We start from the raw sequence: 22,734 nt of genomic DNA on the forward strand, positions 1-22,734 counted from the left end.
CACGAATAATTTGGCCAAGAATTAGAGTCATTCCTAAATTATTGAACACACATAATGCATGTTAAAAACTTATTTTCTCAAGAAAATCTCATTACTTTCGACACGTACATCGAGATATCAAGCATTTAACAAAATCTCGATAAATTGAGATTTTTTGAATTTATTATTGACAAATCAAATCAAACTCGACACCATTCCAACGGATATGTAAATTTGTAGGCTACAATGCTTTCCTTGCGTTTGATGCATGAAACATGTTCAATCATTTGAGACTCAAATATTTGATTTATTTCTGTAACTGACCATGGTGCATGCACTGTCCTTGTGCACACATTCTTATGATGCAGCAATGTATATCTAACAACCGTGATAAAGTTTCCAAGCTGCATGCAAACTGACAATTAATTTCATTCCACTTCAAATCAAATTGTTTTAAATCGCATAATCATCAGAAGTGCCATGACTTTTTCTAAATACAGGACATTTGTGTACTACGTTTACTTTTTGGCATCATTTTCCAATATACTTCATTTAAAAACAATAATATTACATCTGATAAAATATATTGATTTTTAAAGCTCACACATGTATTAAATAACGTAAAGTAATTATACCTCTGCAAAGTCATTAATCTAAAAACGTAGAGAGAAAACAGTTTTTTGTGTACAAAAATATAATGGGAATGCCTTTTCTGCCTTAACTGCCTCATTCCTTATTAGTATTGAGGAGTTCAGGCTGTTAGTGTAAGAGAATAGAGAAAGACCTCCTCTGAAGGATCCTTGTGCCTCATTGTGCCTCTCCTATACAGCGAGCCTAATGATAGAGCACAATCCAATTTAAATATCTATATATATATATATTAAAAACAATCTGCTTAGTTTTTCCATCAAAGTGATAGCTATATTGAAATAAAATTTAAGTACATGTAATAAAATTCCCATGAAAAGAATTTGTAAAAAGTTTGTAAATAAATAATTGTTAAGAGTGTGTTTTTGTTTTGTTTTGTTTTGTTTTGGGTTATTTTTTGTTTTGTTTGTTTGTTTTTGTTTGTTTGTTTGTTTTTGGTAAAATACAGGACAATTTGTTTTCATGTAAATAATGTCCAAGGATGAAATGACATATACATGTATTTGACACAAATCAACTATTCATATTAATTTAAAAAATACCCTGTCATACCAACTTGTGACATGGGTTATACACTCCTGCCAAAAATTTCAACTTTTTATTTCTTTATTAAATATTTATTTATTTTGGGTTGTTAAAATGATAAGACACAGATGAAAAGATGGTTGTGATATATTAATATATCACATCTATCTCCATTTCTTTCAAAGAAAATGAATAATCTGAATTTCACCTGGTATAAAAATCTCCAAATATAGAAAGCATACTAGGCGAACATGGGCAACAAAATAAGGGGACAAGAGCAAATCTCTGATAAACTACTAATACAGCGTAGTTGCCGAGTTTACTTAACTACTGATTAGTGTTTTTTTTAATGATAAATATCAAACCTGAATTTAACTAAGCTAACATGGTTCAGTACTGAAGGCAATTTGTTTCATGAATATTCATGTTACATTGTAGCATTGAAAACTTCATCGTACTGCTCTGAAACCATTGTGCTCACATATTTGTCATTTCCAAACATCCCCGTGTAAATTGACAGCAGTAGATAAAGATATAATTTTTTTTTAAAATTCTATCAGGGGACATAAGTAATACAACTACAAGTATCCAAATTACTCTCCCATTAAAAAAATTATTATACAACCAAAAAAAAAAAAAAATAAATTCTTTTCAGAAATGTTTTAGATATTAGTTTAACATTTATGAAATTTTTTCGTAGCAAAAATCATTAGGTAAAACAAAAACCTTTCCCCATCTAGTTCATGGTCAAATAAACGATCTGAAGCGAGTTTCTTAAGGACGTTCTGTTTTTTCCAGTAGCGTTTATATTAAGAGAGTTATATAATGCCGCTTTCTGTTTTTTTTTTTGCAGGTTGTAAGAAAATCGCTATCAACAGTATCAGAGTAGGAGTAAAGAGAGGCTAAATGCTTACGTTGAGCTTTAGTAGAGGCAGTATTTCTTAAATACTGTTTAGCTTTCTTCCCACTGTAGTCTCGAAGATTGGCATCAGCTTCTGCAATAATATAAATGCTCCATTTTTTTAATGGCTCTTACCATTTTAATGACATGACTGAGCCGTAAAATTAATACAGGAGTGATGTTTAATTTTATTCAAAGAGAATTGTTTCTAACAATGATTGTCTGAAATTCAGCACGTAAAATGTTGGTTAAGTGTGAAATGAAATCAACAAAAACAAAGTGATATAAATTGAAAATAGGCTCAATCATGCTTTAAGCTCTATTAAGCCATTATAAAAACTGAAATTGATGTAATTAAATTGTTAATCATTAATGCAGTTGAATGCCTTTTGCCCTTTACCTTGTTTTTCACACCTACACATTTCATATTTATCAATGCTTAAGCCTGTCGTTTCTGGGTTGTATAAAACTTAAACCTGTTTAATGTAAATTTTCTTAATTTTTCCATTAGAAGCAGCATCTTCTCTGAAATTATTTGAATCAGTTTCAATCAATTTTAGATTATATAAATAAACATCTGTAAAAGAAGTTTAAAAAATGTATATTTCATGGTCTCCATGGTTACTTCCTGGGAACTGAAATATAGGGTCAAAACCATATTTTTTTTTTTTGAAAATCCTTCACAAGGGCCATGCTTAATATAAAGCAGACATCGCCCCCCCCCCCCCCAGGATACAGTTACTCACACAATGAATTAATATGGTGTCAAAAACATGATGTATATAAAAGGTCTTTGTCCTTTGATTTTTTCCCCCTAAAACCAAAAGGCTTCTTCCTCTAAGCACCGCGTACCTCTTAACAAAAATCAAGTCATTATCATTAAATAGTGTCTACAATTTTTTTTAACACACATGATATTGTCTTCTGACATTATCCTTGGACTTTGTGGCCCTCATATGCATAGACCTGTTTCTTTTGTCACCTTTGACCTTTACGGCAAGTTTCATTCTGAGATGTGAATTTGTGCTCTAAAAACACTGACCCTTACAATGCCTATGATCCTCTGATCCTTAAATAAAATGGGATGTTCTTCTGTCAACTGTACCTCAGCAAGATGAAATGGGCTTAGAGATGAAAGTTTAAAAGAGATTTTGACTTGACCTGGTCCCGGGATCATGAAACGTCTTAAGCTTAAGTAAAAATCTTTAGGTTGTATTAAAATGTTGAAGAAGTCAAGCAGTCCAGAATGAAAATAGTTTTCAATATTGCTTTACAAAAGTGTTGTTATCTGCAAATTAAGAGATTTATTCAATAATAAATAAACATTTAACAGGCGATTGAAAATCTGACTTAAGTCTAAGTCTGCTTCATGACCCTGGGGTCTGATGACCATCAATAAGTAGATGTTTCTCCGTTCATTTGTCATTTTGTAGCTTTATTGAGTATACATGGTAAAGTGGTACTCAATATTGTGTCTTTAATATTAGTATGGACTATGGAGATACCATGACTTTAGCCTTGACCTTTAAACTTAAGACCCGCATATCAGCAGACTTCAGACCTTTGTTGCAAGTTTGAGACTAAGAGGCCAATTTGTACTCTATATTCATTTAGCCAACTAAATGAGATGGCGCACGAATGCATGAACATGCAAGTTTCATGTTCTACATCCCCATGCAACTGTGTAACGATATGAACAGCAAGAATCATGTTGTACATCCCCTTGCAACTGTGTAATGATTGAATGAGAATTTCTCTGCCCCTTGACAACAACAATCAGGCAAGCTGTTTGTATGACTGAAATAAAAAAAAAGATCCTCTATCAAAAATTGTGAAATTTATTAACCTCCCCTTTTTTCAATCTGACCCTGAGTGGAGCCTAAACGTTTGTATTTTGAAAATAAATAACATATATGTATATTCAGAAAACTTTATGTCAGACTTTGAAACTGCTTGCATGATTATCATAAGAAATAAACTTCCTAAATTGTAAACATGCACGAGCCCTGAGTTCTTATTGACAGGTTTTGGTATAATTGGTCTTAAACTGAAAATAAATAAGATATTTGAAAATCTTTATTTTAGATTAACTAATAGTGAAGCATTTTTGCATAATTATGAAGAATAACAAGTAATCTATATCCAAATTGGGAATTCATGATGCATTGATCCAAAATGTAGAGTGTGTAGGAAGGAACAAGTTTTCAAACACTGAAATATTTTATCTTTGAAGATTCTTTTCTTTTAAATCTAGGTGACAAATTGAATGACTACAAAGAATACGAAATTCTCCACCAGAATAATGAAATAAATGAATGAACAGGCAAAGTCATAAACCTTACCAGTAGATTGATTTCATCATTACTTAATTTTCAACAGGATATATGATTTGTCTGTTTACATTCTAACAAACAAACATTGTCAGGAAAATGTTTTATTTTTAGAAACGTAATTATTTACATAATGCAGTTTCCTGTTTAGCACACTTAGAAAATCAATGACCTATTACATAAAATCTTAGCATCGCTAAAGCTTTATTAATACCTAGATTAAAAAAAAAACAAAAAACAAAACAAAACAAAAAAAAAAAAAAAAAACATGCAATTTTATTTTCAAATGAAATTCGGAAATTTACTCTTGAATTAATTGAAGACTACTCTTTAAAAATCATAGGTATATGTAAACATCTTTTTCATTGAAAATTTTTCTGGCGATTTAAATATCAAATTATAACTTGTTCTTCAATTTTGTAAATGTTATATGTGTTAGGACTTACTGTAAGTTGACACTAGAAGTTCTATAATGTCTTCATGCCCATGCATGGCTGCGAGGTGTAATGCAGTATAACCCTGTTTTAAAATGAATATCTATCATGAGTTCAGGCTATCTTTTATGTCAAATCTAATCAAATCTGAACTAAAACAAGATTATTTATGTACTTACCCCCTACAGATGATTCCGATTATTATGAGAAAGAAAAGAAATAATAATTAATCAGGTAATTACGAAACTACTTTGTATCGTTAAACCATCTAAAATATATAATACAGGAAACACGAAACAAACTTCATCAACAAAGCAATTAACATGTACATGTATATGCATTTAAGATGGAAATTAATGTAGTTATCTCATGAAAATATTAATTGAGTTTTAGAAAGTACTAAAAAAAAACTAAGCTGTTTCTTGAACTATTTTTTATAAATAAATGAAATTGACAATGAGGCTTCTGCTTTCTAAATTTTATGCAATTTCTTTATTGATTCTACAATTTCTTCTCCTTTGAATACATTAAGAACTTTGCCAGTATCCCCATTAATTTTAAAATTTAAAGTTTTAAATTTTAAAGTTTTCATTGCATGTTTGAGAGTTCAAACAAAGAAATGAACATAAAGTACCTCTAATCCACTTTTTTTTCAAACAAACAAATACAGTACAAAATTTGATTTTTTTTCTACATTAAATGTACTGAACAACAATTTGAGATATTAATAATTTGAACTGATACTTACATTCTGTAGATAGCAATAAAAAGGGAAAATATTATTATTATTATCATCATCATCATAATCATTATTATTATTATTATTATTAAAATTGCAAAGACTTATTTTAGAATTTTTTTTTATCAAAACAGTGCAAAATATTATAGATAACACAATTACCGTTGTCCTATTGATGTCAAAGCCACGTTGACTAGCCAATAGTTTTATCACCTCGGGTTTCCCATGCTTTGCTGCCCAGTGTAAAGCTGTCTGTTTGAACATGATTAATTTCAGCATTTTAAAACAACTACTCTCTCTCTCTTTCTCTCTCTTCGAAGTTGAATAAATGTTAAATATAATATATAATATTAATTAATTAATTATTTGTTGTAGTTTACAACGTAGAGTTTTGACGACTAGTTTCAAATAACAATTCATTTGCGATTCTAAGTCGAGAATCTCTCAAATATTTTTTAAAAGTGAGAACTATAGTAGGTTAAGAGAATTTTTTTTGCTTGAATCAAAAAGGTTTTTTGCCCAACAAAGTTTTCCTATAGAAACAAACATATCTTAATTTAAGAAACCTTGGTATTAATCACAATGACTAAAACATCTAGAATCTATATTTTTTAAAAACACAAAACATTTATTAAAAAAAAAAACACTTCAGTGTGTAATTCTTCTTATTCTATTTAGTTGGTTATGCATCTTAATATAACAAATTGTAGATGTCAACTTACATACTATGTTCCAGATGATCGATCCCAATGACGAAGAATATGAAAAAAGGAAGGCAAACAGTAAAATACGCTTATAACGAAGTTTAATGTTGTTAATTTTGAATTTACTAGGGGGAGGTAAATGCAAAATTTACAATAGGATAACTAGTTATCATGTTGTAAATTTTGCGTTTACCTCCCCCTAGTAAATTCAAAATTTACAACATGACAGAGGAGCCAGGAACAGACGATACTGCTTCGTTAATTCGATATATCCGTTAAGTTTACTATATAATTTCAGGCCACATGGAAAGAATATTTCTTCGTGATGTGCGTTAATTCATTATAAGGGTGTTTGCTATAGGTGTGTTTTACTGTATATAGTAATATCACATAAATGCTACATCAAATAAATAAAGTTTTCAGAATAACATGCTTTTAGAAAGAAGTAACATACTTACGCCCTGGATAAGATAACATGTAAACAAAAAAGAATAAGAAATTTCAATGTCATCTAGTCCTTTCTTTATTGTATACATATTTTAAAACCCAATAAGTTTTGTCACAATGAATAAAAATGTCAAAATACTTACAATACTCGTAGAGTCCTGGAAAAAAATATTGACCATGGTAAAATACTTCAAACTACGTTTTCAAAAACAAACATTGAAACAGATTATAATTTTTTACATGAAAAATTAATGAAGGTTATAGTCTTTATATAACTGGCATATAAAACTTGATTTTTTTTTCTCGATACTAGTGCCTACCTTTACATTAACCAATGTCGGATTTTTTATCAACATTTCGTGAATTGAATGGTACTCTGATCTAGAACTAACAATTATCCATTCCTTCTCTTCAGAATCCAACTAAAAATGTCGATTTAATAATGAAGACAAGTATATGTTATAGATCTTTATGGCATTTAAGGATTCATGGTATTCAATAAGCATTTAAAAAAAAAATTGATCTTCTATCTTTACATTGGATTTCTTGCGTCATTGATTCACTGCCTACCGAGACATAAAAACTTCTGGAAGAATTTGATACCCCATCCGGATCTCTTTTCCCATTTATCTGAAATATATGTACTACAGCAATTAACCCTGTATCTAATCTTTAAAAATCAAGAGGCCCAAAGACCCTAACGGTCACCTGAGTATAACTGTAACCATGTACTTTGCTTGTCTGCGAAATACCTAAGAGCAGAAAAAGATTTTCAAAGAATATTAATTTGCATTTTCACTTTTTAATCAATAGAGCCCAGTCTTAACTCCAATACTCTTGATTTAAGGGCAACCAATTTAACAAGTCTGGAAGAGGCACTCTTCCTCATCATAACCATGCACTTACTTTGTCTGCTTTATATACAGGGTAGAAGATTTTTGAATTTAAGCCTTTTTACTATATAATCAATGGAGCCCCCCACCCCCAAACACCAGGACCCCTGACTCTGGGGCTATTAATTTCACAATTTTGGTAGAGGGCTCAACGCTTATTACAATCATGGCAACAGTCTGAATGCTTGATGTCAATGAGTAAAGAAAGAAGTTTTTAAAGATTGTGTTAATTCTAATGTTTTAAGCCCCACCCTTAAGGCCAAAGGAAAAAGGAACAATGAAGTTCACAATGCCAAAATTGACTGAAATTGATTCAGCGGTTCCAGAAAAGAAGCTAAAAATGTTCAAATCAAAACGGACGACAAATGACGGACGATCAAGACAATAAACAAACAATTAGCAACAGATCACTGCATGGCTCAGGTGACCTAAAAATTCACAGTAAAGCAATAATCCATTAATTCTTTCTCTTTTTGATAAAATAACTGTTTAGATTCTTTAGGGGGAAAATTAAAACAAAGATACCTGTTTTAAGCAATGACATTAACAGATTCGCCAAGCCTCTCGACTGATAATGAGTAAGTATAGTATACGTTAGGGAACTTTGCGCTGTTATTTCTTTTTTTATATTGAAACAAAAACTTTATATATATATATATATATATATATATATATATATATATATATATATATATATATATATATATATATATATATATATATATATATATATATATATATATATATATATATATTCATAGTTTTTGTTAACCTTAAGTAGGACGATAATGCATCTATTCAGTTGAAGAGGCCAAAAAGTACGAGCAAAATGGTTTCTGCAAATACAAAATTATAACAACTTTAATAAAATGTTTCATTTTAAGCAAGACAGATTTTTTTTTCAACGTGATTGATTGCGGTTGGCCTGGCTATTCTGGAGAACAAGATGAAAGTCTGAAACGTTTACCTCGAGACAACAATGGGAATAACGCGGACAGACAACTTGGATCTTCGCTCAGGGTAGCGAAAAAAGAAATGTAAAATAGCCTGAGAAGACCGTTATGCATTTCGCACTACATTTGTACATAGTCCCTATTTATTTAACTACGTAGAACGTTAACTGCAACAAAAAGAGCATAAGAGGAGGAATCTGTTATAGAAGTTTTATTACACTTTGCTGTCTCTTTACTCTTTGTTCTTCTGTCATTCTCTGAAGTTCCCTTTCAGATTCCATTTCATTTAGGTAATATACTCGTATTTACTCGTGTTTAGACTCTTCCAGTGGAGACTTTGAGTCATCCTCTGACGTCACTGGTCCTGAATTCTGGAATTGTGGAAAATATTACCTTGAAAGAGGAAATCATGAGGAGTAATGCATGACAACGCAGACTGAAGTATGCTACATGATTACATTTTTTTTTACATAACAATTAATGTATATATTTTAAGCAATAATTCAAAAGTGTATGTTTAATGCAAACCCCGAGCAATCTAGCACAATAGCACTATTATTGCAATTTTCCTTAATCTTTACAAATATTTCAACATCAATACAAATTGCCAAGACTTTAACAAATATGACAGAACTAGAAAATGTTGATATATGTAACAACTCTTAATTATGGTCTACATACTAACAAGGATGAAATGGGTTTTAATATAGTGGATTAACTAGGATGTGCCTTTGCAAATATTCGGTCTATCTACAGACAATTGTTCTTTTTTACTTTGTGTTCATACAGAGTCTATGAAAAGGTCTATGACTGCTTGATAACAGATTTTAAGAATTTAAAATGTCATGAAAAACATTTCCAAATTCAAGCTTGGGTACATGTTTAAAAACAAAGCCTTTCTTTTATAAGATCGTTTAATGCAATCGCAAATTAAACGCATTTCCCTAGAAGGCGAGGTGCCATAACGCCCGTTACCAATTTAGGTGTGTGGCACCCAATGATTGTTAAATGCTTGTCTGACATTTGTCATTGAAACAATTATTAAAGCTGCGGCCTTTATCGTCCAAAAACATGTTTTGTTGATTTTTCAGAAAAATATTCTATTAATGACCACAGCTTGATATATCTCTGCTTGGAAAAATACGTTGTACGGTCCATTCACTTTGGAAAATGACTCATGAATTATTAAAATGAGTTGTCTAAATACCGGTACTTATGTTTCCGTTTACTATCAAGTGCTAATTAAAACCTAAAAAGATCTTTGGTATAACCTACATGTAGTTAAATATAAGGATGATCTTGCAGAAGCAGCAGTGCTTCAATAAATCGGAAACTTTTATACTTTTTTCCAAAACTAATGATCGCATTTAATTCAAATTTTGATTGAAATTCATTATTTCCATTACCTTGTAAATAAAGAAAAATACATGAACACATCACCTGAGATAAATTTTTGATTGCAAACATTAGCATATAATGTCGCACAATTTAAAACGCACTTACCTAAAATACAGAATTAAGCACTCTCAAGACTGTATGCCTTTCAGAAGTATTTTCTGACATCCATGCATGTATTATGCTTGTGTAGTTCAATTTAATTTTTCATTAAATTGCAAACCATTGAGTATTCATTACTCTGCAAGCATATTCTGGTCACGCAATTTATATTCTTATTTTGTCTACTCGGAGTAGTTTCCCAGCAGCACCCAATGCATTCCTTGACCTCAGAGGTAGATGTCCTGTTTATGTGACAAAATAGGTATATCCTTGCACAAAACATGACTGAAAAAAGGATTTGGTTTCAACTTTGTGGGATTTAAAAAGGATTATGCAAAATGTTGCGTAACTAGAGAAAAATTGTGTATGATAGGTGTTTAAATGGAAACTGATCTAGCTACATTTGAAGATGAAATTTCTTTTTACAGTATACTTGGAGGGGGAGGGGTCACTTGTTACTTAGTATTTCTAATTTGTTTCACTCAAACAAATTTATGCATTTTGAAGAAACGCTTGTTTGCAAGCAGGCAATATAAAAGCTTACTTTTGATGGTGTTGGAATTCTTGTCATGTCCTACTGTGCAAGGTCATTGAGAATGGAACTGACATACAGCTGTTTAGACAATAGTGTCATGAGAAGATCATTATCGATACACATTGAATTGAAATTATTATTTTTATAAAGCACATGTAGTTTTCAATGTATCCCTTAAAGGTGCTTGGACACAGATTTGAAGTTAATATTTTCTCAAATTTTCTCTATAATTTCATGACTTATATGTTGCTCTAGCATTTCATACTAAAATATAATAAAAATCTTATTTCATCTCGAAGTTATTAAAACTTCGAATTTCTGGACGCGTTGGATTGACACATCCTTGCGCTTTCACATATTTTAATTTTATTCTTAACACTTAAAAAAAGTGGCAATTTTATTGTGTATTAATGAAAAATATTAAAACTATAACCCAGAAAATCAGAGTAGAAATGTTTGAAAGGAAAACCCACTCACAGTATTGTCCGTGCTCAGTGGTGTGTGCAGAGTTTAACAATTGAACAAACCCGGTGAATCGTAAACATTAACAGTAACAGAGCTCGTGCCCTGTTTACAAAAACAGTTTACGTTTCACGGGTGTGTTCAATTTGTTAAACTCTGTACACATCACAGAGCACGGACTGACAATACTGGTGAGTTGGTTTTGCTTTTGAACATTTCTACTCTGAATTTTCTGGATTATAGATGTAATATTTTTCATTAATACATAACAAAATCGCTTCTTTTCTTAAATATTAAGGATAAAGTTAAAATTTGTGTAAGTGCAAAGATGTGTTAATCAACTGCGTCCCAGAATTCGTAGTTCCAATAATTTCCAGATAAAATAAGTTTTTGATTATATTTTCGTGTGAAATGCTATTGCAATATATAAGTCGTGATATTATACAGAAAATTTGAGAAAATATTAAGTTCAAATCTGTGTCTAAGCACCTTTAACTACATGTAACATATAGCAGTCCTAAGTAAAGAAATGTTGATATAGAAAAAAAAATTATACAAAAATACCCAATTCCACTCCCACTTTATTTTTGAGACCTAAAGAACCTCCATCAGCGAAGGAACAGCATTCTAGACCCCTCTACCATGTATGCAAATTAAAAATCTTGCTTCCAATTAACTCCTAATAAATTCAATAATATTAATTATCTTGCTTCCAATGAACTCTTGATAAATTTAATAACATCTGAACAAAATAAAAGACATCTAATTAAAAATCAATAATTGGTGGATAAAAATATTGCAGGTAAGGTAATCATTTCCTTTATAAGATATATTAACAAGTGTCCCATGGGTCACAATGTTCACCTGAGTAACTATGGCCCTTCTTGTTCTTCATCAGAATATTCTTTTTCCTGTATATTCCTATGTAAAACTTTGATCGCCCATTGTGGCACCACCCTACCCCCGAAGTCATGATTTGAATAAGCTTGAATATACACTACCTGCGGATGCTTCCATATACTATGTATTCCTATGTAAAACTTTGATTGCCTAATGTGGTCCCATCCTATTCCCAGAGTCATGATTTGAACAAAATTAAATATACACTACCTGTGGATGCTTCTAAAATATGACTGCTCATGGATTTGCTGTTCTTGAAAAAAAGATCTTTAATGACATTTCCCATATATACTAATAAGAAAATGTGATTGCCTAATGCGGCCTCACCTTCCTCCGGGGGTCATTAATTATTTGAGCAAACTTGAAGCTACAATTTGTTAAAAAGCTTACACATAAGTTTAATCTTTTCTTGCTAAAGCCATGAATCTTTCAGATGAACTACATAATTCTGTATCTATTCGCATCCATTTTTTGTCTTTTGTCTGATAAATTATAAGAGCATACCCTTCTCTTATTTTTTTCTTCTCTTATTCATTTCACAAATAGAGCAGGGTTTGTACCATACTGCCTTTTGGCCGTATTTCTTCATTGATAGAGACTCTACCGTCTCGTCCAATTATGGAACTTTGAGAACTTCTAACTTATATGGGAAAACTTGTTCCATACTTATCTCTTTAACATGAGGTGTATTTTGTATTTTGTCAAGATGTATGACCAGGACTCATTTAATATATTTCCCTGGATTTTGTCTTAGATGAAACCTTTTGACGATGTTGTGTTTGCCGTTCTAGCATCTCAAGAACTTCAAAAAGATTGGTATCTTCGGAGACACATCTCTGAAAACGATCTCCGTCTATTTCTGGCCTGTCATGGAAGCATAGTAACGTCCGGTTTTCACATGGTTGTCTTCTGAACCTGACTTAATATCAGATGATAGACCAGTGTTTCTCATTTGTTTATCCGAAGCTTTGTTCCTTCCCTTGATCTGCACATTTTCTATTTTTACATCACTAATACCACAATTTCGGCATCTCCATGTTTTAACATTTGATATATTAATACTGCATTTAGTAACATAGGTACTGGAAATCTTATTTGATTTGAATATTTTTATTTATGTTGTATTGTTTGTTGAAAAATTTATGCAATATATTCATTTTTGACTCAACATGAAAATAAAGTTTCATATTGATTGGTCGACCTCTACCTATCCTAAGACTAATCATTAAAAACGCGTACACATTTTATGAAAACTTTCCGCTAACACAGACATACGTATAATCAAAAGAAACATCTTTTCTCCTCTAAAAAAGCAAACAAAACATTCTATTTATTTTACCATTCATGAATTTCTTAACCTCGATAATTTAAAATATTTAGGATTTCTAAGTATTGCTTTGTGATGTCACGTGATCATTTTGTTCAAAGCAAATGCATAAACCAAGTAATCTTTTTCCAAGGTATTTGTAGAAAGTACGTGTGCTATTTTTACTTCCTCTTACTGCTATCTACTGACTAGAAATAAACTTAATATGGTCGTTCAGTCACACTTGAACTTCACATATGGCAACTTAGGAAGAAGAATCCTCACTAGATAACTGTATAGTCAGAAATATGTGGAACCACCATGCTTTTTTTTTTATTGTTGCATGATATTTTCAATTTTTTGAAACTCGAATATATAATATCTGTTACTAGTCCTCTGTCTTCTTTGCACGCATCGTCTTTTACAGTATATATCTAATTTTAGTTCATAATTTTACAAATTCCTATTTTAATTAAAGTTTATTCGACTTCACATGAGATCAGTTGTTTCAAATTTTATATTTACATTTTATATTTACATATTAACATTCGTGTAGTAATCTTCATATATCGAAAAGAGGCAGATCATATCAAATTTCAATCAAGATTATTTCAAATTAAGAGGAAGAAAATAAAGCAATATAAGAAATAATTAGAAGCGGAGGCTTTTCATCCAACATAAAACACCTCCACATTGCTTTGAAATTGTTTATTTGAAACCGTACTTCTAACCGACATAAAACACGTTTTCATTGGTTTGAAATTGTTTATCTGAAAACTGTACATACATGTGAAGCCTACACAGTAAAAAAAAAGTCTGTCACTTTCTCATGTTCATTCTTACATAAGAATTTATTCTATTGGAAAAAAAATTTTAATGTGATAAAGTTGAATTGTTCAGAATATGCTAAATATGATTACAAATGTTAATTTAACAAGTTATGTTAAGTACAGGTATGCATTTTTATAGTCTTTAGATTTCTAAAGCTTAATTCGTCTAAATTTGTTTGAATTCTAAATAATGTTTTTGCGGGATAAAAAAGATTGTGATGAACTCTTTAAGATGCGCGGAGGTAAAGCGTATGTCATTTTTAAATAAGAGGGGAGTAAACAGTGATGTTTTTATATATTTCACCTAAATTACAATGTCTTTCTATCAATAATATGAAACTTTTGGATATCTGTCACAGCCCATTGTAGGTATCTATATGTCACTAGCACACATATAGCAAAACATATTTGGAAAAGAACAACAATGTATATGATAAATATAAGATATTATATGTATCATTTAATTTATTCTTCTTCGAAATCTTGTAGTAGTTCAAAATTTTGAACTTTATCTTAAAATAATATCTTAATTTTTTTTTTTTAAGAACAAAAACCGCTCATACATGTAGATAGATATTCTTTCGTTATTATCAAAGCAATACTCTCTTCCAATATATAAGTACACTATGATCATTAAAAAAGACTGTGATCACTAAAAAGGAATAAATGCACTACGCCTCGTTTTGCATATATCGCGAATTTTACTTATCTGCCCTGGATTGAAGAAAAGGTCGATAAATCTCCATTAAACATAGTAACACTATGGTCAAAATCACTTGGTTAAAATAGAGAGAACAAATGTTAGAAGAAACTGTTCTATCGCTTTTAAGATATGTGTGCATGTTCCTCTGCTATTTTACATATTTTGACAAAAAAAAAATTATACATGTGTTTATACAAATATACAACTACGATTAAATTGAGAAATCGTGATTGTTGAAGAATTTTGCAACAAACATAATGATTACGTTTCAATTTCATTGGTCAATATTTGTCTCTCTCCTCCGACAAATTTTGAAAAAAAAAAACCAGACACTTTTTGTAAAAACCAACTGCATGCTTAGACATATCAGAGAAAAAATAATTTTTTTCTGTATAAAGGAAAAAAATCGATATATATTTTACGATTTATGAATGTCTAAAGCTCGAAAACTTTTAGTTAGGCAGTCTAATTATTGAATTTATAAAGTATTTTTATCATTTAAGATTTATTCAATGAAATTATGTTCTACGTTGATTAGAAGATTTTAATTAATTTGACAAAATAATCTTCTTCTAAGTAAAAGGATTGAAAAGCGGAAACTTCCATCCCACATAAACACGAACGATGTCTAGAACTGTTCACAAACGTTTTCAAAAAGAGGTCAGTCACTCGATCATGACTAGTGTAAGATAATGACAGTCTAATAATAAAGGTGAGATAACATGTAAATGCACCATCTTCTGGATTCTGAATTTTTTTTAGTATGTGTTAAAAAAAGGCGTACTTTCCTGATGATCTTTGTTGCCAACTGATTTTTTTAACTTTGATTCTTTTTTTTTTTTACTTCAAGAATAAATTTTTACTTTAATTTGTCCAGTAGTTTTGTCTCAATACATGATATTAAATGAACAATTGTTTGTTTTTTTTTCTTTAAACCTTGATTAATTTTTCATTGATATATTTGTTTAGCTTAATCATCAAACTGTGAATCTTGGAGGCATTTTAAACTATATCCAGAGCATAATCTCCATTAAATATTGTCAATTGATATATGTAATTTCTAGACAAATATGGCATTTTCTGTTTTCTCTTCTTACGGCTCTCTTCAGACTAAAACAAATATGGTCGTTCATTTAAACTTCGACTTCACATGTGTGGCATCTTAGGAAGACGGATCCTCACTAAATAAACCACAACTGATAAGTCACAATGCTCTTTGGTAAAATATTAGTCCTCAACATTGGAGACTCTGCTTAAAGAGATACTGCTAAAATTGATAGATCACAATAATCTTTTATACCTCAACTATGAAAAAAATTAAAGTTTCCTAAAGTTAACTATTGTTAATCAGTGTTTTAAAGTCATCACTATAGCAAATCAAAATTTTCTCAGTTTTCATTATAGTGCCATAGTGATAACTATAGTAAATCAAAATTTTCGAAGTTATCACTGTAGTGTCATAGTGATGACTAAAAGTCAATCAAAAGTTTTTAAATTATAACGATCGTAAAGCAAAGTATCAAAGTTATCATTATAGTTAACTTTAATTTCTATAGTGTCAAAGTTATCATTATAGCGAACTTTGTTTATGATTGTTAACTATTATTTACTAAAGTATTTTTGCTAGGGATGCACACTCTTCCCATTTTCCCCATTTTCTGCAAAACAACTGTTAATTTAGCATAAAAATGTTCATTGAAAGGATGGTCCCCCTTTTTTGTCGCAACATAATCAAATTCTCCCATGGTAATATATTTAAGTTGTGAATTTTTTTTTTATCCCCCCCCTCCTTCAAAAGTGATGCTTATCTGAAATAGATGGAATCAAAAAAAGAATGTGTGTCTTATATGATGAAAGCAGAAGAAACACGCATTGCTAAAAAAAGCGCGGTAACAAGTTCTAACTAATTTTCGATTTGACAATCCAGCAAAAAGAATCATTCTCAAATAAAGCTATTTTTCCGATGTGCATGGCATAATGTAGGAAGATATGCTAGATTCTGATGTAAGCTTTCATACTCCTTCATTTCACATTCTTCCTAGTTTATATGATGTTATAAATACAAAGTTTACCTGCCAAAAACCATCTCAAAAATACATATAGCTAGAGATGATATCAAATGAACGATTTCGATGATACACTGAGCGAACACAAGTAGTGAAAAGTTTCCAAACTGGTGGTTCTTATGGTTTCTTTTCCAGAATTGACTGTAATTGTTCAAATTATTTGACCGTAAGCATCTGTGAATCCATATATAAACTCATCTGTATTTTTGAACTTGTGAATACCTGATGATAATAATTATAACTACAATGTACATATTCAGGAGGAAATAAGGAAAGTATAAACTAGTTAGTAATTAATAATCAAAAGCTGAACATGAGAAAACTGTTAATTACAAGCTTGTCTTTGCAATAATGGACGTATGAAGGTCATAAAACACCCGCTGCAATGTAAGGTCTCTTTGCCCAGAATTGTTGAAAGCCATACTCTGTCCTTAAATGACCGTAGAGTGAGCTGTTTCTGCTAACAGCATAAACAGGATTGACCATACTTCAGTTTAACGGACAATTAAAGTTATTATATCAGAAATGTAGTTGGGCTTAATTTGGTTTGCTGCGACTGTCAACTTTCATTACAATTAATGATTTCCGACTAATAAACACAGAATTGTTTCATTTCTGAAAGTATTGTTTTTGCTGTATTCTATTCAATCCAAATGGATTATCAAACAAAAAATTTAACATTAAAGGGTTGTTCTAATTCCGTCCAGTGTCTTGTACATATTCACAGGTATAAATTTTATAAATTTACCGACTAGGATAAACTTCTCTATTGGCAAAAAGAAAAAAAATCGGGCAAATATTCCTTCTTATAAAAACACAGTTTGCAAAGTTCCAGCCGGAATAAAACTACATTTGAATAGAATAATCAACTGCTCCCATATATGTCTGCATTTTTGGAGCATGAATTTCGATTGAGACACTCCCATGTTGAGAATTGATACATGGCCACGTCCCTGTAACACAAAAAGAGCATTTTGCCCAGATTTTATGCAACAAGGGGTTTAGTTATGCATGAAATAAGTACCTACTAAATATGTATTTTCAATAATCTTCTCATTTATTGGCAATTAATATTAGCTTCGAAAATATAAAGATGATGGCCTGAACTTAAAAATAAAGAATAAGATTTATTGATATATTTCAGTTCATACCTTCTGGAATAGTATGCCGTCTTTGTCCTGTGATATCATAAAGAGTGAACATATGGCCACCTATATTTTCGCCAATGCAAACAGAAAACTTATCATGACTTTCCTTCTTAAAATTAACTATGATGTACTCCTTTGGGTAGTTCCAGTCTATGGTACCATTTTTACATCCATCCGGAGTTTGGTATTCACGATGCTCTCCATCAGGTATAAATCTTTGAACAAACATAACACTGTTTTAAAAGCAACAATTTTGTCGATGACATTCTGTGGTTTATATTTATAAAAGAACTCATCAGTGATTAATGCTTTCATCAACAAAGTAAGAAGGAGTCTGTCTGTTGTTTTGTCTATCACCAAAACCAACTTTGTAAACATTGCTTTGGATATTGATAATAAGAAAACTCACCGAATTTGAGGGGGTTAAGAGTTATGTTACATGTATGTTTTGGGAGGGAGCAGGTTTCAAAGTTATGATCTCAAGGCTTAATTTCTATTTTGGCTTAAACGGGCCTGGACACAGTTGCATTGTTTAGGTTTTAGATTTCTACTCTTATACAAAAAATAAAATCAGTTAAATGAATATTCTTAGAACTCAATGACACCGACATTCTTCTTTACATCATGCCAAACTTCTGTTTTTGTAAACAGGGCACGAGCACGAGCATTTTGTTAAACTCTGTACACATCACTGAGCATGGACCGACAATACTGGTGAGTTGGTATTGCTTTCTCACGTTTCAACTCTGATTTTTCTGGGTTATAGTTTTAGAATTTTTCATCAAAAAAAAAAAATCTACTTTTCTGAAGTATTAAGGATAAAGTTTACTTTGTGAAAGTGCAAGGATGTGTCAATTATACGCATCCCGAAATTCGTATTTTCAATAATTTCTAGATAAAAGAAGTTTCCAAACAGGCTTTTATTATATTTCCGTGTGAAATCCTATAGCAACATATAAGCCATGATATTATATAGAAAATTTGAGAAAATATTAGCGTCAAATGTGTCCAGTCCCCTTTAAGCTTTAACCATGCGGATTAAGGCTAGACTTAATTTACATTTTGTGGCAAAAAGGTGTAAATAAATACTACATATAATCGGTCAGACAATGAAATGTCTAAAGTTTTGTAATATAAAGAATTCTGTTAACTATCTTCATTAAGAGAGCAAATATTTCCATTCATACGTCATTTCATGAAATTTTAAATTAAATTGCAATATTGACAGTACTATTGAACGATATACCTACCGAAAGAAAACAAAAGATTAATCATAAAAACATTATTTTTTTAAAGTTGTCGACAAAATTATAGTAAAGAAAGTATTGTATTGCATCTTCTGTGTTCGTTCCTTATCTTTGAGAACAACCGCCATATCATTGATATCTTAGTGTTTCTAAGATAAGGATCCTAACTGTAGGTCCACACATTCCACAGAAAATGGAACAAATATTAAACTAGTATAACTCAGAATGGAAGCCTGCACGGGGCAATATTATCTTTCAAAAAGATAAAATCTACATACCCTTCTGGAAGAATTGTACATCCATCTCCAAAAAGGAAGGAGAACACAGTTGGAAGTGAAAGCACAAGTATTCCAAACACGATCGAATTCATCTTGAAAAAGACCAATTCTCTATGAAAACTTTCCTGTGATTTCTTGTCATAAATATCACTGATCTTATCTACTAACCAACGAAGGTTTATCTATCTATACATACTTTTGTTTTTCCTTTGTGCAGAATATCAATTATGACACGAATCTGAATCAATTGCTAATTAAACAAGTTTTTAAACTATCATGTGAATAAATGGACTCATTTAAAACTATTCATTGAATTGATGTCTTCATTTTTACGCCATAGGTTTTGGAATAGATTCTTTTTGAAAAAAAAAGATGTTGGACTTTTGAAAATTATATATCGAAAAATTATGATATATCTTGTCCCTTCCAAAGATTTTTTTTTATCATTTTTGGGTTGAATTTAAAGTCAGGATAAATATTTCTTTCCTAGAAAAATACGATCATTTTCCATTTTGAGGTCAAAAATTTATTCTTTTTTCAATTAAAAAAAAAGATTTCATACTCTTTCCAACTAAATTCAAGGAGTTACGGGGAAAACGTAGACATTAAAAAAAAATGCAACTTTAATTTTTCAGAAATTAGGCAATGTGACTGCAAATTATCTCTATAATTTATGATTTTAAGGATTTTGCATTAATATTCATTTATAATACATGTAGTTTATCTTCATCTTTCCCCATACAATTCTTTATATGAAAATTGCATCATCATGAAGAAATTTGAATCATAACTTACAATTATACTTTTGAAAAGTGTCTGCGTTGACACACTCTCAGATGAGGTGCATGTAAATTCATGAATGTTAATTTTAGCCAGACTGTGTGTAAGGATTTTCCGTGGTGAAATAAGCAAAATATGGGGCTATTTTGTTGTTTTACCATTACATTGTTTATCTTTGTCTATTGAAACGCAATATCTAATTGTAGTGCCAATTTAGAATGCTTCTACTACATTTTTGGTTTCAAAAACACCCATGATAAGTTTTTTAAAGGATCAGAATGGCCCCCTTTGCCCCTTTGAAACAGATATTTTGCATTCTTTTGCAATAAAAAAATCAAAATTAGGCAACATAAATTTAAACTTATCCTAATTTGCTTAAAAATTGGGGTGGGTGGGCGGATTTTATTTCTATATTTTATTATTAAGAATATCTACATACAGTTTTTTATTCAATATTTTCACACTGCCACATTGTTAGTGCTAATATTGATGGATTTTATTATTTATTCCTTAAATATTTATAGAGGATTCTTCTTATACAAGATATTGAAAGCTTACACATGTACGGCACATGCCACACACAATTGCTGCTATGAAATAGGGCGAGTATCCCAATATACAACGCAGGTACGTTAAGGCTTCCCAGAGAATATCGCAGTGCACTCTGTGCCTTCACTTCCCTGAACTACAAATGTATGACGTCATAATTGAAAATGACGTCAAATCACTGCAAACTTGAGTTGTTATGATGGGGAGAGTGTCATAAACTTTACACCTAATTTCAATCTGCATATAAAGTGTCAGAAAGCTAGTGTAAAATAAACGTGTTTTAATTTTTTTTTAAATCTTATATATCCGAATATTTTAGACAACTTTGCTTTATTACTATTGTTTAAAAGTCAGAGTGTTCAGAATATATACGAAAATATACGTTTGACATTTACCCTTTTTTATACCCGTGGATAGAAGAAGAATTTATCATATGTATATAAAAGAGCCTGGCGCAGGTGATTAATGAGGATTTATTTGAGATCTTTTGTGGAAATCTGTAAAAGGAGTTTCCCCTCTAACTGAATCTTGCTTGGGAAAAATGTGTGATGGCTTTATTTTAATACAGATGACGATATTGAGTAGAAAATACCCTCAAATTTGTCGGTAAGTTGAATTTATTGTGAAATATTTTGTATCAGAGTAATAGTATAACTTTTCCCAAGCACATTTCGACTTCACAAGGATGCGACGAGTTTATTTATAAGACAAAAAGTTAATAATAATTGTGTTAGTCAGCTGCGCCGAAGCGATTTATGTGAAACACTTCAAAAAAGTAGAAATGACCATCACGTGATCAATGAGGTCATGTGATATCGTAACAAATACGTTTATATATAGCCTAGAGAACTCTCTATATAGATTGGCCGTACTTAAGTACATAACTTACAAATAAAAATAAAAATCGAACTTGCAATGCAGTGTTATGTTTTGAACGCATTTAAAACTTCGGGAAGCCTTAACATTACTGCGAAAGGCCCATATTAATTGCATACGCTGCTGCTGTATGTAGTAGTAACCACTCCAAATTTGCTCCAAATACGTTTTAGTTTGGCCAACAACTTAAAAATATCGCAGATTCCATCGTCCTTATACATGTTCATCCAATATTTTGTTCTTGACACATTAGGTCATTTTGCAAAACCAGTTTGTCTTATATATTGTATACAATAGCATTTGCAACAGTTCAAAGATAATTGACCATTTCCTAAGAAATATTATCCTCGAAAAAACTTTTTTAATACAATTTGAAACAATAATGAAAACATTAAATTATATTTTTGTATATCAATATATTTAGTATCAATTTTTACATTAATGAAGAATAATATGTACCTTTATTTTGCACCAAAAATTGTTTAAGCTATTAGTAGAGAAGGAGACATAGGCTTTTGGCAATTTAAGTACAGGTCCCCCTAACTATCAGGCAGGAGGTGATACATGGGTTTCTCAGAAATTAATGATTTTTCACTCACAGTTTTTTCTTGGGCTAGAAGACATGTATGTGGAAGGAAAAATATTTGGGGTCATTGTTACTATGGAAACCTGGACAAAGAAATTTCCCTAGCAACCGGCCAATTTTTCTTTGTAGATTGACGAAATTTCACTCATTTTGAAGGCTTTATACAAAATGTAAAAACAGTAATTTTTTTCTTATCTAGTGTAATAAGAAAGATACACGTTTAAAGTGTTCTGTCAATGTAATCAAAAGAAATTACATTCTCTTATATATGTGCTATAGAGACAGGTAAAGATACATGTTTCCCATTTTTTGCTGATTCAGCATTTTGTTTGATTTTAGCAAAAATCAAGTCGATATTATTCATTTCACCATCTTAATACAATTGTTTCATCTATTTCCTGTAAAACCACAGGAAAGC

At 30.7% G+C, this 22,734-nt stretch overlaps 1 protein-coding gene and 2 long non-coding RNA genes across 3 annotated transcripts; all 3 read right to left on the minus strand.

Annotated features, from left to right (window-relative positions):
- Positions 1 to 103: 103 nt before the first annotated feature.
- LOC133171507 (uncharacterized) lies at positions 104 to 4,921 on the minus strand. Its single transcript, XR_009718812.1, has 3 exons — positions 4,830 to 4,921; positions 2,067 to 2,147; positions 104 to 813 (listed from the first exon to the last, which is right to left on the minus strand). It is a non-coding gene; the product is annotated as an uncharacterized LOC133171507 (long non-coding RNA).
- A 547-nt stretch (positions 4,922 to 5,468) lies between these two features.
- Positions 5,469 to 6,363, minus strand: LOC133206090 (uncharacterized). The gene is made up of 3 exons (XR_009723698.1): positions 6,279 to 6,363; positions 5,719 to 5,808; positions 5,469 to 5,568 (listed from the first exon to the last, which is right to left on the minus strand). It is a non-coding gene; the product is annotated as an uncharacterized LOC133206090 (long non-coding RNA).
- Positions 6,364 to 17,697: 11,334 nt separating this feature from the next.
- LOC133172271 (uncharacterized) lies at positions 17,698 to 19,617 on the minus strand. The gene is made up of 3 exons (XM_061307126.1): positions 19,526 to 19,617; positions 18,004 to 18,215; positions 17,698 to 17,805 (listed from the first exon to the last, which is right to left on the minus strand). Exons 1-3 carry the CDS (start codon positions 19,615 to 19,617, stop codon positions 17,699 to 17,701), a joined length of 411 nt encoding a protein of 136 aa, XP_061163110.1. The 3' UTR covers position 17,698.
- Between the last annotated feature and the right edge of the window lie 3,117 nt (positions 19,618 to 22,734).

This window comes from Saccostrea echinata, unplaced genomic scaffold (genome assembly GCF_033153115.1).
Source record: "Saccostrea echinata isolate AGI-Se365-2 ecotype Australia unplaced genomic scaffold, CSIRO_AGI_Sech_v1 ptg000054l, whole genome shotgun sequence".
Taxonomy (NCBI): domain Eukaryota; kingdom Metazoa; phylum Mollusca; class Bivalvia; order Ostreida; family Ostreidae; genus Saccostrea; species Saccostrea echinata.

Coding starts and splice junctions, on each gene's coding strand:
- LOC133172271 (XM_061307126.1), bottom strand. CDS start 19,617: ATGAATTCGATCGTGTTTGGAATACTTGTGCTTTCACTTCCAACTGTG. Junction 18,216..19,525: donor TGTACAATTCTTCCAGAAGG/GTATGTAGATTT, acceptor GTTTGTTCAAAG/ATTTATACCTGATGGAGAGC. Junction 17,806..18,003: donor ACGGCATACTATTCCAGAAG/GTATGAACTGAA, acceptor TTTGTGTTACAG/GGACGTGGCCATGTATCAAT.